The sequence below is a fragment of the Cannabis sativa genome, chromosome 9, assembly GCF_029168945.1.
Source record: "Cannabis sativa cultivar Pink pepper isolate KNU-18-1 chromosome 9, ASM2916894v1, whole genome shotgun sequence".
NCBI lineage: Eukaryota > Viridiplantae > Streptophyta > Magnoliopsida > Rosales > Cannabaceae > Cannabis > Cannabis sativa.
In genome coordinates this window covers 35,273,476-35,293,042 of record NC_083609.1, presented here as the reverse complement: position 1 = coordinate 35,293,042, position 19,567 = coordinate 35,273,476, and the positions used below count along the sequence as shown (strand labels likewise).

The 19,567-nt window shown below is 29.5% G+C and overlaps 1 protein-coding gene across 1 annotated transcript; it reads right to left on the bottom strand.

The window, feature by feature from the left end:
• Window positions 1-467: 467 nt before the first annotated feature.
• LOC133031377 (uncharacterized) lies at window positions 468-1,671 on the bottom strand. The gene is made up of 4 exons (XM_061104859.1): window positions 1,639-1,671; window positions 1,506-1,562; window positions 1,087-1,445; window positions 468-1,035 (listed from the first exon to the last, which is right to left on the bottom strand). The coding sequence occupies exons 1-4, from the start codon at window positions 1,669-1,671 to the stop codon at window positions 468-470; spliced, it is 1,017 nt and encodes a 338-aa protein (XP_060960842.1).
• Between the last annotated feature and the right edge of the window lie 17,896 nt (window positions 1,672-19,567).

Here is a 19,567-nt window from a genome sequence, read left to right as displayed (position 1 = left end):
GAAAAAATACTTAAACCAAACACGTGGGTAGAGGATTTAACTACTCATGTAAGCAATGAAAATATATACAAAATGACAAGTTCATTGAAAATATATTTGAATTTGCTTAAAATAAGATCATTTCTGATGATCGCGAGGTGGAATCAATGATGGCTCACAGATTGAGGGACGGGCAGATAAGCTGCTCGTGCGTAAAGTAGGAAATTAACTACTTAACGTCAGAGGAAAATGCAAGCGATGGAAACCCCTAATAAACTTTATGCAAGTAATTGTTTATATTGTGAATAAAACGCAAGCAAATATTTGCATATTAAAGTACGAGGCATTATAAAGCAAAGTTGGTCGTCCAACCTTGCAAATCTGCCTTTATATATAAGAAAAAGAGAGAGTTCTACCAGGGGCAACCCATAGTTTCGGCCAAAGGGCCATTTTCTAAAAGAATAAAGGGAGATAAATAAAAACCGAGTCTACATGCTGGAAGACTTGGACAAATATTCTTCTTCTTCTTCTTCCTCGACCTCGCCATCTTTTTCCTCCATCCTGGTTTTCTCGCAAAGAGCTAAAGTCTCCTCTTCTTTCTCCTTTAAGAAGCTGGTGTCCATATTAGGGTTCCAAATCCAGGCCCGATATACAGTGCGAAAACCAACTTTGTCGCATCGTTGTACGGTCTCGATTTCTTTTTCAGCAAGCTTCTTCTCAAACTCATCAGCTTGGGCTTTGATGGTCTTCTCGGCCTCTTCTTTTGCCTTCTTGGCCTCCTCCTTCGCCTTCTCGACTTCCTCTTTTGCCCTCTCAGCTTCCTTCTTTGCCTTCTCGGCCTCCTCCTTCGCTTTATCGGTTTCTTGCTTGAGGTGGGTATTTTGATGTTGAGAGTCATCCCAGTGCTTACTCACAACCTTGCATTGTGATAATAACTTGTGGACCTCACCCTCCAAGTATTCAAGCCACTCAGAGAGTAATCGATTGGAAGCAAAAAAAAGCAAAGAAAAAAGTGCCACTAGGGGCAAACCATTCTCTCGGCAAAAGGGCCATTTTCTAAAAGAGAAAAGGGAGATAAATAAAAACCAAGTCTACATGCTGGGAGACTTGGACAGATCTTCTTCTTGTTCTTCTTCCTCGACCTCGCCATCTTCTTCCTCCATCATGGTCTTCTCGTAAAGAGCTAAAGTTTCCTCTTCCTTCTCCTCCAAGAAGCTGGTGTCCATGTTAGGGTTCGAAATCAAGGCCCGATATACAGTGCAAAAACCAACTTTATCACATTGTTCTATGGTCTTGATCTCTTTTTCAGCATGCTTCTTCTCAAACTCATCGGCTTTGGCTTTGACAGTCTTCTCGACCTCCTCTTTCTCCTTCTCGGCCTCCTCTTTTGCCTTCTTGGCTTCCTCTTTTGCCTTCTCAACTTCCTCCTTCGCTTTCTCAGCTTCTTTCTTAAGGCGGGTATTTTCCTATTGGGCGTCGTCCCGAGGCTTACTCACAACCTTACATTGGGATAATAACTTGTGAACCTCGACCTCCAAGTATTCAAGCCGCTCAGAGAGTAAACGATTGGAAGCAAAAGAAGCCTGAAGAATTGCAAACAGATGAATATGAAAGAGGTATAAAAAGAATAATATAATTATAATAACAAAGGCAACATACCATGAAGTGACAGTCCAAGCTCCTTGAAAGCATCTCTTTTGGACTCCTAAGATTGAGAAAATCCCAATCAGGGGGAAGAAGAGTTTGAAGTTTGCGCCAACAAGCGACTCCATATGCTTGGGCAAATTCAGACACGGCTCCCCTGCTGCGACCGACAAGGTCTCAATGGCCTAGCTCGAAGAAGTAGTAGCGGGGGTTGCCTTTGGACAAGCAGCATTGCCATCGGAAACGACTGGAGGAGGAACTGTTGGGTTTTATGCCCTAAATAAAACTCTTTACAATCTGATTAGTTATCAATATAAGAAATTTGAAGTGATTGATGTTTGCATGAATTTTACATGCTAATGGTTTAATATGTTTAATATGTTTATTACATTCATACACACAAAATCAGTTAAATCCAGATCATATGTTTATTCACAATTACAGTATCGTCAACACAGTGGAATGTGATTGTGATCATATGAATCAAAAGTTTTGGTCCCTGTTTCATCAGTGTTATTGGATTTACACTAATGTGATAATCAGCGATGATGTGTACTTACACTTGGAGTAAGTGTTATGTTCTTTCCAGGACATTAGTAAAGTATACTAGTTTCGAATGTATGGAGTATACATTGGACTGGACCGATATTGCAACTAAGTTAAGATATTACAAACTTACCGTTATACATATCTTTCCAAGTCAATATCAGTAGTTGATCTTAAGATTAAAAGAATCTAAATCCTGATATGCTTGGGCTCAACTCAGGAGTGCTATTCATGTTCTTTGATTTATTAGTTAAGCCTACTTTCGGGTCAGGGTGATACGTATATTTCGAGAACATGATAGTATGATTGAGTGGGAGTGCTGAACATAAATATGGAATCTATAGCTTCTACTGGTGTATAGAAGTCAAGTGATGATTCCCTTCGAGCTTAGCAAATAGAAGTAAATGGATGAGCTCTTGTTTAACTGACTAATTATTAGATCACTAAACACCATTTACAGGTAGCTAAGTGTTTTAAGGGGCAAAACACATTGAGGGGTGAGAACGGTAAAGAAATCCCATCTCGATGTAAATCATCTATATAGAGGATCTTTAAATCACAATAAGATTATAACAATGGTTAAATGAGATAGTATATTGGTATCGTGAAACATACAATATGCTCTATATAAGTCTGAGAGTGCAATTCTAAGTTCTAAGAGTGGATTCAACGAAGAATTAATAAGTAGGAATTTACTTGGTAAATTTTGTTCACTTATTGAAAGCTCAGCATATAGATCCATGGTCCCCATTCTAGTTGAGAACATTCTGCTTGTAAGACTCATTAATTGATTCGTGATTGATCAATTATAATTCTAAAGTTAGACTATGTCTGATTTTATGAATTTTCACTAAGCAAGGGTGAAATTGTAAGGAAAAGAGTTTTCTAGGTTTATTTATTTATTAATGGACTTTATATGTCTAATTAATAATTAAATTAAATGACAATATTATTTAATAATCTATTTTAGTTATTAAATAATTAGTTTTGGCATTTAAAAGGTTAGAATTGGAAAATTGGCGTTTTTGAGAAAATAGAGATAAAATTTGATAAAATTGCAAAATTAAGTGAGGCCCAATAACACCATATGGCCGGCCACTTAATTAGCTTTTTCAAATTAATATTTTCATTATTTTAATGCCAAATAAATCCTAACCTAGACCTAGTAGTTGCCTATAAATAGAAAGTGATGGCTCAGTCAAAACACAAGTTTTCAGATTAGCTTTCTGACAGAAATTTCTCTCTTCAGAAAACTGAGCCTTCCTCACTCTCTACCTTGGCCGAAATACCTCTCTCTCTTTTCCCTTCATCTTTTTCGTGACCCTAGTGAAAGAGTAAGTGCCCACACACAGCAAGCAGTAACTCAATCATAGATTGGAAGACTGTGAACGATCAAAGCTTGAAGAAGGAGGACATTCGGGCTCAAATCTTGATTATACTCTGCTACAGAAAGGAATCAAGGGTTAGAGATCTGAGTGGAAGGAGACATTTATTCCGCTGCATCAATGTAAGGTTTTCTTAACTTTATATGTGTTTATTTTATCGTTTTAGAAAGTTCATATTTAGGATGTTTAAACAACATACTTGTGAATAGATCTAAGATCCTGGTAAAATAATTCCCAACAACTGGCCTCAGAGCCATGGTAATTGATTTACTTACATGAAATTTGGACTTTAAAACGATTGTTTGTATGTTTTTTGGATGGTATCATGTTGTATTGAGTGTTATTTGATGATTGATTGATGTTTGTGAAATTTTCGTGAACAATAATTGTGATTTCGTTTCTGGAATTATTTTTATTGGATAGTATGGAAAAAATTAAGCAAGTTAGTCTTTTACAGAACTTAATTTGGATTTTATTTGAATTAGTTATGATTTTTTGAAGATTTAGAAAAATCGGGGCTGTGCTGATATTTTCCTGCGATCGCAAATCTGTCCGTACAGTTTCGAATTTTTTCGTTTTTCTTCGATTTTTCATGCTTTTTCATGTAATTAACTTCCAATTTTTTGTATGGTTTTGTATATATACTATTACTATTCCTAATTCAATTCTAATTATCATTTTGAATTGATTTTTTTTTTTTAATTTAATTCAAGATATTAGTGTAATTTGAATTTGAATAGAATTAGTATCTATCTTCTTGCTTAAAAATCTATCTTATTTTTAAATTTGATTATATCTTTTTTTTTAAATTTAAGGTCAGATTTTATAAGATATTTATAAAATCTTTTAAGATATTTTAAAATATCTTATCTTTTAAGATATTTTTTAATAATATCTTATCTTTTAAGATTTTTTTTAAAAAAATCAAATCTTTTTAGATATTTTGACCTTATTTAAATTTAAATAAGATATTTATAATCATGTAATTTTAAATAGATATAAGATATTTTACTAACTTTTAAATTTTGTTATTTTATTTATTCAAATTAAATTTAAAATCTGAAAAGATATTTCTTTTATCTTTTCTAATTTTTATTTAATTTTTATTTTTAAAATAACATTTAATATTTAAAAGTAGTTAGTAAATTTTTGAAATGATATTTAGGTTGGTTGAAACCTAATTTTTCAAAATTGTAGGTTTAATTTTGAATATTTTTTTTTTAAATAGTTTCGAAATTTAAAATATTTTTTTTATTTATTTTCGAAAATAAATATTTTTTTTTTATTTTCGAAATCTAAATTATTTATTTTTTTTAATTAAATATTTTTTATTTAATTATTAATTTCGAAATTTATTTATTTAAAATTAAATAAATCCTACTTCCAACTATCCAGCTAACCTTGTTGCAGGAGTATGTGGTTTAAACTTGTGTGTAAGTTTTTCAAAACCTATTATTACTTGATTGCAAATAGCCATGGTTACCTTTTGCCAGATCTAATGATCTGATGGCTCCCTTGGTCAAGTTAATAATTTGTAACAGGTAAATTTTACAATCTTCTTTCATCTGTGTATGACCTAGCAACATGATAGGATCCATCCAAAGTGTGCCTGTGTGAGCCTATATGTTTATTTTGTTTTATTATAGATACATATAGGTTGTTGCTAAATAAAATGTCACACCATGATAGATTTTATTTAGGTCCATTTAGTTATTGGACCTATTCAATTAATAACAGTTATTTATTTTAAGGTTAAATTCCTCTCTTTTGGGCCTCGTGTGAGAGTTGGGAGCCATAGAAGTGGGTACAACATACTGAACCCAGCACCCCCTCACATGAACTACCCCAATTGTGAAGGCCCATTTGCCTGATTTGAATAACTGTACTAGGTTAATTATATTAGTTTGACCTAATAAAATTGAATTAGCAACATAATTAACTTTTAAAATATATGAAAATTTATTTTTCATTTTAATATTTTAAAGTTAATTTTTAAGAAAAACACTTTTAGTTTAGATATTAATTCTAGACAAACTATTTGTATTTTTCTTATATTTAATTAAATATAGAATTTTAACTAACTAAGATTCTTTCTGGAGCTTATTTAATTAAATATTCCTATTTAAGTTATAAATTAGTTGTATCAACTAATTTTTCTTATCTAACTTAAATTTGAATATTTTATTTAAATTTTAAATCAAGTTGAGGAATCTTAGGCATTAGTTATTAAAGATTCTTAAGATATTTTTTAAGTTAATATCTTTTCAAATATTAACTTGAAATGGAATATCTTAGATATTTTTTTTGGTTAATATCTTTTCAAATATTAACTTTAACAAAGATATCTTCAAATTAAGTGGTTACAACTTAATTTGTGATATTTAATTAAATCTAGATTTGAAATTATTTAAGTTTTAGATTTTTTCTATATAACTTAAATTAGATATTTTTCAAATTTTTGAAAAGATACTTAGTCAAATAAGATATTTTCTAGATAGTAATTTCTAGACTACTTATTATTTCTAATAATTAAATAGGAAAATCATACTTTGTGAAATTAATTATTTAAATAATTAATTTTGGTACAATTTTATTAAGTATATTTTTCCTAGTATTAAATAGAAATTAATAATTAAGCCTTCTCTACACTTAATTATTATTTCTTGAATTTAGTACATTTAATTAAGTTGAAAAATCTAAATATCTAAGTTGATTTTCATCATGATACTTAAATATTTATTGATTTTAATTAAATAAAAAAAATTATTTTTAGGTTGAAATTTAATTTTTCAACTTAAATTTAAATAATTTTCAATATATATATTTTTCTTTATTTTATTAATCAATTTCGAAATTTGCATTTTATTTATGCAATATTTTCGAATTTTTTATTTTTTTTTTTGAAAAATAGATTGGGTTGTAAATTAATTATTTATTTTAATTAATTCTTGGACCAACTACAATCAATGATTTTTTTCATTTAATTGATTAATTTAAAATAAATGAATTTAAAATATATATATATTATTAGAAATTGAATTAACTAGTCAAAAGAATATCTAGATAGGTGATATTTTTGCTTGAAGTATTTCTTTTCTATTTTTATTATTTTCGAAAATTGTATTTTTATATACTTTAAATTTTCGAACCCAATAATATATTCTCAAAGGAAATTTTTAAGTTGCTAATTATTTATTTAATTCAACTTAAATTAATTTCCTTAATATTTATATTTAAGATTATTACTAAGATGGAAATAATTAATTTTATTTCAATCACCATCTAAGTATAATTTTATAAATATTATATTAAATTCTTATTTTTGAATTTTAATTCTTAAATAGAATTTAATGAGATTTATTTATTAGAATAATAAAGAAAATACATTTTAAACAATGAGCTTTATTATTATTAAGATATTCGATCTCCATTGTGGGTTTTACACCGCGTTTGTTTTAGTGAGTAATCCTCCCTAATGGAGGAACGTTCATTAGCAATTTCGCACCGTTTAATCTCGCATGATAAGTGGTTTGTAAGTGTTTTATATGGTATAGATCACCCTAATGGTGGCGACCATATTTGACTTGCAAATTGCGAAACAATGGTAGAAGCTCATGAGATAGAATAGCCTTGACTCTCGCCTAAACGGGACAACGCTGGATTCTGATCTTGATCGAATAAAAGGTTGCTAGAATGTTTAACATTTTAGATGAGCTGACAACTCTATTCAATGGATGGTAGCTTTGACTCTCGCCTAAACGGGACACTGATATCAGTTTGTTAAAAACCTTGGAAATTATTTAGGATTGAATTTTTTATTTAAGTATTTTCTCATATCATTCCTACTTGCTATGTGCTTATAATTTCTGAATAGATTTTGTGTTAAACCATTATTTAATTTCTATTTGTTGATTTCTATTATTTTGTAGTATCCTGTTTTGTCAAAATGAATCCCATGTTATCACTGTTGACTGAAAATAAGCTGAATGGATCTAACTTTAATAAATGGAATGAGAACATTAATATTGCTCTCATAGGAGAAAGTGCCTTGTTTGTTTTAACTGAGCCGTCACCTGAAGTGCCTGGGGATAATGCATCCAAAGCTGTGAAAGAAAAGTATGAGCGTTGGCAGAAAGCAAATGACAAAGCTCTATACTTTATGCTTTCTAGCATGGTTGACACCCTCAAAACTCGGTTTTCTAAAACTGAAAAGGCTGCTGAAGTAATGACGAAGTTAAATGAGCTATTCGGTAAGGCATCACTTCAGTCACGCTTTGACGCGACTAAGAAGTACATTAACGCACGGATGGAACCTCATCAAAACGTGCGTGATCATGTTCTCCTCATGTCCAGTTATTTCCAAGAAGCCCAGGATCATGGTGCTGAAATGGACAGTGCTACTCAAGTTAGTCTTATCTTGAATAGCCTGACTCCAGCATTTCTACCATACACATCAAATTATGTCATGAATAAGAAGGAAATTGACTTTCATGAATTAGTCAATGACCTTCAAACTTATGAAAATTTGATTGGAGGACCCAAGAAGAAAGGGAGTAAACCTCATAATCCTAGTAATGGTAATGGGACGATAAAACCTGAAGCAAATGTTGCCTCTGCTTCAAAGCCCAAATCGAAGAAGAAGTGGAAGAACACCAAGAAGCGAACAAAAGCCATGAAAAAGGCTGCTCCTTCTGGTGATGCTACACTTATAGGAAAGTGTTTCTACTGCAATGAGAAAGGTCATTGGAAATCCCAGTGTCCTAAACTTCTTGCAAAGAAACAAGGTATTTCCATTAATAAACTTTAAGAGTTTTAGTGAATTATTATCCAATTGGATTTATGATTCTGGACTAAACTTTGTTTATTTGTTTTCTTCTTCTTATAGGCCCAGCTACTTGAACTCAATTAAGTTGGATCAGAAAGCTGGACCAAAGGGTGAAATCGTCCAGATGAAGATGAAGCTCTTCAATTTGAATTAATTGTTTTAGTTTAAGACAATTTGGATTTCAAATTTTAGTTAGGGATATTTATCCCTGTTTTTCTCATATTGTTGCAATATTTTTTTTATTTTTTTAATATTAATAAAGTTTTTTTTTTCGAAATTCCCTATTGCAATTAATGAGATTGAGCTTCATTTATTTTATCTTCATCAATTATTACCACATTATATTTGTATGTTTGTATGTGTAAGTGTTTTTATTATTGATGCAAATTCTATAATATTTACAACTCTTCATAGAGTTATATTATATAAACACTAGAAATTATTTCTATGTTTATCAATAATTGTTAATTCTCATACAATTATTAAGAATTTGTTTAATAAAAGGATCTTATGATCTGATAGGGGTGGAGAAAAGTTAAGAAAACTATGCAGTTCAACGATCTTTTATATCTAATGAACTCTGGATAGTATTCAACTCCACATAAACTCTATCACACTAAGAGAATCATGATCTTTACAACCTTTAGGGGTGGATCATAATCTCTATATACTTAGGGGTGGAGGTTATCCATAGTACCCTATATGTATATTCTTAGCGGTGGAGTCCATTCCACAATTCCCTATGAAACACATATCTTGTTTAAACATAGAAGTAATATAATGAGTCAGCTATTGTCAATATAAATTCTTGATCTTGATTGTATGTTCCATTTCGTTTTTACTGTTGTAAGTAAAAGTTTGATACCTTTGAAAGTTCTTTGTTAAAGTTTCACACTACCTTAATTGAGTGGGAGAATTTTAAAATTCTATACCCATCTTCATTAGGTTGATAATTGTGATAGGTACTTAAGAACACTACTGAAAAGCAAATCTAACCATTCACATGGATAGGTATAGCTTATCAGAATTATGAGAATAAGATAAAGAACTCTAGTTCAGTCCATTCAAATGACTTGAACCAAGAATTCTTAATCCTCATAAAATTTGATGGTATCTTAATTTTGATTACTTTATCTCTGGCATGTATTTTTCACTTCAAATACTAGTCTGCTATGTTGATGACTTAGTCTTGACTTAAAGTTTCGGACTAATACAAAAGTCACAACTAGGTAACTCTCTAAACAATCAGAGGTTAAAAGTATTATTTAACCAGACATCTGCTATTGAGTGGGAGCTATCTGAGATGTAATCAAATAGGGAACATTAGAAGATATTCAAGAAAGATTTATGAAAGTTATCTATATGTCAGATATTAAGAAACTGTGTATCAGTTGTCTTTGTATCTCACCATCTAATTTCGATTTCTATAAGATGGTGCTTACTTTGGGGGTGGAGGAATTATTGTATAATAATTCAAGCTCTACCAGAGAAGAACTATAACTTGGTAAATTCGAAAATACCAGAAAGTTATATCACTGAAGAAAAGTCTACACTGTATTATCTCAATTACATATTTTAAAATATGAGAGATATGTCTTCTGTTAATTCAGAAGTACTTTTAAAACAGTAAAGATTTCAGTATCCCTTGATGAGTAAAGCATATAGTAAAGGATGTTTCATAAGAGTTTTTATGAACTAGTTTCCAGAAGATTGGGTGGATTCAAATATACTACACTTGATCTGAAGATCAAGATATCAGATTGACCTATTTGCACAGTTTGTTTTATATTAGTGCAAGTGGGAGTTTGTTGGGTTTTATGCCCTAAATAAAACTCTTTACAATCTGATTAGTTATCAATATAAGAAATTTGAAGTGATTGATGTTTGCATGAATTTTACATGCTAATGGTTTAATATGTTTAATATGTTTATTACATTCATACACACAAAATCAGTTAATTCCAGATCATATGTTTATTCACAATTACAGTATCGTCAACACAGTGGAATGTGATTGTGATCATATGAATCAAAAGTTTTGGTCCCTCATCAGTGTTATTGGATTTACACTAATGTGATAATCAGCGATGATGTGTACTTACACTTGGAGTAAGTGTTATGTTCTTTCCAGGACATTAGTAAAGTATACTAGTTTCGAATGTATGGAGTATACATTGGACTGGACCGATATTGCAACTAAGTTAAGATATTACAAACTTACCGTTATACATATCTTTCCAAGTCAATATTAGTAGTTGATCTTAAGATTAAAAGAATCTAAATCCTGATATGCTTGGGCTCAACTCAGGAGTGCTATTCATGTTCTTTGATTTATTAGTTAAGCCTACTTTCAGGTTAGGGTGATACGTATATTTCGAGAACATGATAGTATGATTGAGTGGGAGTTCTGAACATAGATATGGAATCTATAGCTTCTACTGGTGTATAGAAGTCAAGTGATGATTCCCTTCGAGCTTAGCAAATAGAAGTAAATGGATGAGCTCTTGTTTAACTGACTAATTATTAGATCACTAAACACCATTTACAGGTAGCTAAGTGTTTTAAGGGGCAAAAGACATTGAGGGGTGAGAACGGTAAAGAAATCCCATCTCGATGTAAATCATCTATATAGAGGATCTTTAAATCACAATAAGATTATAACAATGGTTAAATGAGATAGTATATTGGTATCGTGAAACATACAATATGCTCTATATAAGTCTGAGAGTGCAATTCTAAGTTCTAAGAGTGGATTCAACGAAGAATTAATAAGTAGGAATTTACTTGGTAAATTTTGTTCACTTATTGAAAGCTCAGCATATAGATCCATGGTCCCCATTCTAGTTGAGAACATTCTGCTTGTAAGACTCATTAATTGATTCGTGATTGATCAATTATAATTCTAAAGTTAGACTATGTCTGATTTTATGAATTTTCACTAAGCAAGGGTGAAATTGTAAGGAAAAGAGTTTTCTAGGTTTATTTATTTATTAATGGACTTTATATGTCTAATTAATAATTAAATTAAATGACAATATTATTTAATAATCTATTTTAGTTATTAAATAATTAGTTTTGGCATTTAAAAGGTTAGAATTGGAAAATTGGCGTTTTTGAGAAAATAGAGATAAAATTTGATAAAATTGCAAAATTAAGTGAGGCCCAATAACACCATATGGCTGGCCACTTAATTAGCTTTTTCAAATTAATATTTTCATTATTTTAATGCCAAATAAATCCTAACCTAGACCTAGTAGTTGCCTATAAATAGAAGGATTTAGGCAACGACTAGTAACTAATCATCAATATGCAACTCGAAATTTCTGGGGAGGTAAGTTTGGATATAATTCAAAAATCAATTTAATGATCTTTGAACTGCATATCTACTAACTATTTCTCCACCCCTATCAGTTCGCAAGATCTTTAACCACTTACCTTAATGGTTTTAACCATTGCTAGAAATTATGAAATTTTTCAAACATTTCAAATTTCTTTGCTTAAGGTATAATCTAGAGTTATTGTTCTAAGAATACAACGAAAAACTCATATCCACCCCTGAATGTACATTCATATGCGAATGAGATGAACTACTTTCAGTGGATATAGGCATATTAACTCTTTGCAGAGATTGATCTTGTCAAATCCACTATGAACAAGATACAAATGCCATAGATTAAAAAAAATGGTAGTGTCTTTTGATGACATAGGTTTAGTTACATCAAAGAGTTCTTAGAATACTTTAAGTGGATCCTGGTCACAGAATACCTAACTCATATTCCATACAGTTTTAATCCATTAATAGAAGATGGATATTAAACACTTGAGGAAGTGTAACTGTATTGTATTCTGGAATTAGAAATATAAGAAAAATTCTGTTTGGATTCTAAAATTAAAGTCAAAGACTTAAATTCAACCAAATATAATGAGTAATTCGTTCTTGGACCACCACTACTATTTAAACTCTAAGTCAGATTTGCCCATACAAGTAGGAGATTTCTAAGATTGAGGATTTATATCAATTGGGAATAGAATTTCGGGATTATAATCATATGCGTCATTTAATTTCTTAAGAGAAAATATAATGACATGAAATGATTTATAGACCATTCATCCAATGATATGTTTTGAAGCTAATTCGAAATGAATAAGCTAAGAGGAATTAGGATAATTTCGTTTATAAATAAGAATCCAACGATGCTTGGATTAGCGAAAGACAAAGTAATCTTACTTATGTAATCTTCTTGTTTCATATTGTAAAAATACTAGTCTATGGTGTCATCAATTGATGAACAGCTAGATGTTGCATATACAATATTTATCTTTCGAGATCTTACACTATTATGTATGTCTAATGGTGAAAATCCATTAGGGATTTATCTCATTAGAAAAACAAATATGTTAGACCAACAATGAAGATTCGAAATTAAACTACAACTTAATAACAGAAAATAACATGGTTCAATATAAATTCATACACAATTCAGAAATTATAAACATATAGCAAGTAGGAATGACTAGTGAAAATACTAAAACATACAATCCTAAATAATTTCCAAGGTTTTCAACAAACTGATACAAAGGTCCCGTAGGCGAGAGTCAAAGTATCATTTATTGAATAGAGTTGTCAGCTCATCTAAAATAGAAACCATTCTAGCAACCTTTTATTCGATCAAAATAAGAATCCAACGTTGTCCCGGTAGGCGAGAGTCAAGGTTATTCTCATTTTATGAGCTTCCACCATTGTTTCATGTTTCATAAGTTTATCTCTAAGTAGTCACCGTAGGGGAGAGTCTAATAGAGACGAAAACTTACAAAACACTTATCAAATGAAATCTTACGGTGTTAAATGCGTTCAACGAATAACCATCCATAGGGGGACGAAGTCTAGCGTCTCGAGGTTATATTGAAAACATTTAACTTTTGTAAGACCAACAATGGAGATCGAATATCTTAATAATAATTAAGCTCATTATTTAAAGTAAGTTGTATTTTCTTTGATTCTCTTTATTTAATTTATTTATTTTCAATATATATTTATTTAAAATTTCCAATTTAGAATGAAAAATTCTAAATATAAATTTTAATTTAATATTTATAAATTTTACTTAGATGGATATAAAAATAACATGAATTATTTCCATCTTAGTAATAATTTCCAATAAATATTTAGAAAAATATTCAATTTAAGTTGTTACAAAATTAATATAAATTAATTTACAACTCAAATTTAATTTTTTATAAATATATATTGCATTTCGAAAAATTAAAGTATTTAAGAATACAATTTTCGAAAATGCATGTTAAAATAAAAAATTAATCCTGAAAAAAATTATTTTAATTTAATGTTGGCCCAAAATTAATTAATAAAATTAATTTACAACAAAAAATATAATTTTCCTATTTAATTAAATATATAAGAACAATTTCAAATATTTAAGTATGATGATGAAAATCAACTTAAATATTAATTTTCTATTTAATTAAATACACTAGAAAAATACTTCAAGAAAAAATATCATCTATCTAGATTTTCCTTTGACTAATTAATTCAATTTCTAATAATATACTTTAATTCAATTTATTTTAAGTTAATCAATAAATGAAAAAATCATTGATTTAAGTTGATCCAAGAATTAATTAAAATAAATAATTAATTTACAACTTAATCTATTTTTCAAGATAAAATTCGAAATTCTAGCATTTATGAAATGCAATTTCGAAAATTGATTAATAAAATAAAGAAAAAATATATTTTGAAAATTATTTAAATTTAGTTGAAAAAATAAATTTCAACTAAAAATAATTTTCTATTTAATTAAATGTCATGAAAAAGAAATATTTAAGTATGATGATAAAAATCAACTTAGATATTCAATTTTCAAATTAATTAAATGTATTAAATTCAAGAAATAAATAATTAAGTGTAGAGAATGCTTAATTATTAGTCTCTAGTTCAATACTAGGAAAAATATACTTAAAATAAATTGTACCAAAATTAATTATATAAATAATTAATTTCACAATGTATAATATTTTCCTATTTAATATTAGAAATAATAAGTAGTCTAGAAATAAATATCTAGAAAATATCTTATTTGACTAAGTATCTTTTCCACAAAATTTGAAAAAAAAAATATCTAATTTAAGTTGTATTAGAAAAAATCTAGAACTTAAATATTTTTCAAATTTAAATTTAATTAAATATCAAAAATTAAGTTGTAACCACTTAATTTGAAAATATTCCATTTTAAGTTAATATTCGAAAAGATATTAACTTAAAAAATATCTAAAGAATCTTAATAACCAATGCCTAAAATTCCTCAACTTAATTTTGAAATTTTAAATCCAAAAGATATTCAGATTTAAGTTGGTTAGTTGTAGATAACTAAATATCAACTTAAATAGGAATATTTAATGAAAATTTTAAATTAAGCTCCAGAAAGAATCTAGATGGTTATAATTCTATATTTAATTAAATACAAGAAAATACATATAGTTTAGCTTAGAATAAAGAATTCTTTAAACTATAATTTTCTTAAATTAATTTCAAAATAAATGAAATTAATTATGTTGCTAATCAATTTTATTAGGTTAAACTAGTGTAATTAACCTAGTACAGTTGTTCAAATCAGGCAAATGGGCCTTCACAATTGGGGTGGTTCATGTGAGGGGGTGCTGGGTTCAGTATGTCGTACCCACTTCTATGGCTCCCAACTCTCACACAAGGCCCAAAAGAGAGGAATTTAACCTTAATAAGAACAACTGTTATTAATTGAATAAGCCCAATAACTAAATGGGCCTAAATAAATTCTATCAAGAACTATGATAATTTATTTTAGCAACAACAACCTATATGTATGTATAATCAAATTAAACACATAGGCTCACACAGGCACACTTTGGATGGGTCCTATCATGTTGCTAGGTCATACACAGATGAAAGAAGATTGTAAATATACCTGTTACAAATTATTAACTTGACTAAGGGAGCCATCAGATTATTAGATCTGACAAAAAGTAACCATGGCTATTTGCAATCAAGTAATAATAGGTTTTGAAAACTTACAAACAAGCTAAAACACATACTCCTGCAACAAGGTTAGCTGGATAGTTGGATGTAGGATTTATTTAATTTCGAAAATAATTAATTAAATAATAAAAAAAATTTCGAAAATTTAAAAAAAAAATTTGAAAAATTCGAAATTTTTTTTTAAAAAAATTTAAATTTAAAATTAAACCTACAATTTTTGAAAAATTAGGTTTCAACCAACCTAAATATCATTTCAAAAAATTTGCTAACTACTTTTAAATTTTAAATGTTATTTTATAAATAAAAATTAAATAAAAAATTAAAAAAGATAAATAAATATCTTTTTCAAATTTTAAATGTAATTTAAATAAATAAAATAACAAAATTTAAAAAATTAGCAAAATATGTTATATCATTTAAAAATTACATGATTATAAATATCTTATTTTTAAATTTAAAATAAGATAAGATATAATCAAATTTTAAAATAAGATAGATTTTTAAGCAAGAAGATAGATACTAATTCTATTCAAATTCAAATTACACTAATATCTTGAATTAAATTTAAAAACTATTAAATTAATTCAAAATGATAATTAGAATTGAATTAGGAATAGTAATAGTATAAATACAAAACTATACCAAAAATCGGAAGTTAATTCCATGAAAAAGCATGAAAAATCGAAGAAAAACGAAAAAATTGTGAACTGTACGGACAGATTTGCGATCCCAGGAAAATTTCAGCACAACCCCGATTTTTTCAAATCTTCAAAAATTCATAACTAATTCAAATAAAATCGAAATTGAGTTCTGTAAAAGGCTAACTTGCTTAATTTTTCCCATACTATCCAATAAAAATAATTCCAGAAACAAAATCGCAATTATTTTTCACGAAAATTTACAAACATCAATCAATCATCAAATAACACTCAATACAACATGATACCATCCAAAGAACATACAAACAATCGTTTTAAAGTCCAAATTTCTTGCAAGTAAATCAATTACCATGGCTCTGATACCAGTTGTTGGAAATTATTTTACCAGGATCTTAGATCTACTCACAAGTATGTTTATTAACATCCTAAATAAGAACTTTCTAAAACGATAAATTAAACACATATAAAGTTTAGGAAACCTTACATTGGGTGCAGCGGAATAATATGACTCCTTCCGTTTAGATATCTAGCCCTTGATTCCTTTCTGTAGCAGAGCATTATCAATATCTGAACCTGGATCTCTTTCTCTGAATCCTTGATGCTAAATCTCCTTTGCTGATGATCTTTCTTCACGATCTTCCTCACTATGATTGAGGTATTGCTTGATGTGTGTGGGCACTACTCTAATCACTAAGGATTTTGAAATATTGAAGAAGAAGAGAGGGAGTGGTCAGCCAGATAGGGAGAGAGAAGGCTCAGGTTTTTCTCTGAAGGAAAAATAGAAAATTTAAGTGTAAATTTCCTGAAGCCTTCACTATCTATTTATAACATTCCACTAGGGTAAGGTTTGAATTATTTGGCATTAAAATAATGAAAATATCAGTTTAAATTTCCTACAAAAGTGGCCAGCCCTATACAAGTGGATTTGGGCCTTACTTTTTGCAATTTTGCAGTTTTATCTTTTCTGCATCTGATTTTCTCAAAAACGCCAATTTTCTAATTCAACCATTTAAATGCCAATTCTAACTATTTAATAACTATAAATAATTATTAAATAATATTGTCATTTTTCATATTTATTAATTGAACCATACAAAGTATCATAATTAACAAATATCCCCCTATAAACTCTTTCTTTACAATTTCGCCCTTAGTGAAAAATCCACAAATAGACATAGTCTAATTTGAGAATTATAATTGATTAATCAAAACCAATTATATGAGTCTTACAAGCAATATTATCTCAACTAGTGCGGGGACAATGGGTCTATATAACCGAGCTTCCAATAAGTAGATCAAGAATTTAACACTAAAATTCATTAACTTATTAATTCTTCGTTGAATCCACGCATAGAACTTAGAATTGCACTCTCAGTATATAGAATGCTCTATATGTTCCACCATATAGACACATCATTAGTTATCCATTGTTATAATCCTAATGTGATCAATGATCCTCTATATGAATGATCTACACTGTAAAGGGATTAAATTACCGTAACACCCTACTATGTATTTTATCCTTAAAATACTTGACCCCGTATAAATGATATTTCAGCTTATGTGAAATGAGATCTCCACCATTTATTTTCGTTTGGTCAAGCTCGAAGTAGATCATCCTTTGCTTACTATTCGCCAGATAGAAGCTACAGATTCCATGTTTATGCTAGCGCTCCCACTCAATTGCACTACCGTGTTCCCAAAATGTACGTATCACCCTGACCTAAAAGTAGGCTTAACTAACAAATCAAAGAACACGAATAGCCTTTCAAGATTGAGCCTAATCATAACAGGATTAAGAACATTTGATCTAGGATCAACTAGGCGATATTGACTTGAATAGATTTTACGGTAAGTTTAATTAAATCTAAGTCAAAGTTCAATATCGGTCCCTTCCGATGCATACTCCATGCATCCAACCTGAGCTTTACTTTAACCAATGTTCTGGAAAGAACATAGTATTTCTCCAAATACAAGTAAACTCTTGTTGTAGATTATCATATCAGTAAAACCCTGTGTCTGATAAATCTAGGAAACTTTATTCACATAGTCATGTTTACTTTCCAATGTGTTGACGACACAATAAACAGGATCAAGTATGTGAAAAGGGTTTCAGATGAATTTATACATTATGTACATATAATCATGAAATAAATCATGTGAACCATGCAACATTAAATGTTATTTCTGATCTTTATTAATAAGCAAATCTGATTATATTGAAATGAGTTTTATTTAGGGCATAAAACCCAACAATAATCCTAATTTGATCAATGATCCTCTTTATAGATGATCTACACTGTAAAGGGATTAAATTACCGTAACACCCTACAATATATTTTATCCTTAGAACACTTAACCCTGTATAAATGATATTTCAGCTAAGTGAAATGAGTACTCCACAATTTATTTTCGTTTGGTTAAGCTCGAAGGAAATCATCCTTTACTTTCTATTCGCCAGATAGAAGCTATAGATTCCATATTTATGTTAGCGCTCCCACTCAATTGCACTACCGTGTTCCCAAAATGTACGTATCACGCTGACCCAAAAGTAGGCTTAACTAACAAATCAAAGAACACGAATAACACTCTTGAGATTGAACCTAATCATATCAGGATTAAGATCGTTTGATCCAGGATCAACTAGGTGATATTGAATTGAATAGATATTACAGTAAGTTTAATAAATGTATGTCAAAGTTCAATATCGGTCCATTCTGATGCATACTGCATGCATCCAACCCAAGCTTTTCTTTAACCAATGCTCTGGAAAGAACATAGCATTTCTCCAAATGCAAGTAAACTCTGTTGTAGATTGTAATATCAGTAAAACCCTAGTGTTCTCATAAATCTAGGAATCTTTAATCACATAGTCATGTTTACTTTCCACTGTGCTGACAACACAATAAACAGGATCAAGTATGTGAAAGGGGTTTGGATGAATTTATAAATCAAATAGACAAATAATTGATAAGGTGAACCAAAACATACACAAATGAATGAAAAATACTTCTGTTTCTTTATTGATATTGAATAATCCGAATTACATTGAAATGGAGTTTTATTTAGGGCATAAAACCCAACAAACTCCCACTTGCACTCATATAAAACTAATCAGTACATATCATTAATCCTAAATTCTGACGGTGCTTTTCAAAGCAGTCACTGCCAATACTTTGGTGAATGGATCAGCTAAGTTGTCTTTTGTGTCAACTTTTTCCACTAGTACATCCTCTCTTGCCACATATTTTCTAATGATATGATATTTCCTTTCTATATGTTTGCGTTTCTTTTGGCTTCGAGGCTCCTTACTGTTGGCTATTGGTCCAGTGTTATCAAAAAGTAAAACTAGAGGCTTTTCCACTCCAGGCACGACACCAAGACTCGTGAAGAACTCAGTAAGACAACCTCTTTGGCAGCTGCTGCTGCAGCTATGTATGCTGCCTCCATGGTAGAATCTGAAATCGCGGTTTGTTTAACACTTCTCCAAACCACTGCT

Excerpts from the sequence above, each read along its gene's own strand:
- LOC133031377 (XM_061104859.1), bottom strand. The coding sequence starts at position 1,671 with ATGCTTTCAAGGAGCTTGGACTGTCACTTCATG. Across the intron at positions 1,446-1,505 it reads TTGAATACTTGGAGGTCGAG|GAAAATACCCGCCTTAAGAA; the intron begins GTTCACAAGTTA and ends GACGCCCAATAG. Across the intron at positions 1,036-1,086 it reads CAAGAAGAAGATCTGTCCAA|AAAATGGCCCTTTTGCCGAG; the intron begins GTCTCCCAGCAT and ends TTTCTCTTTTAG.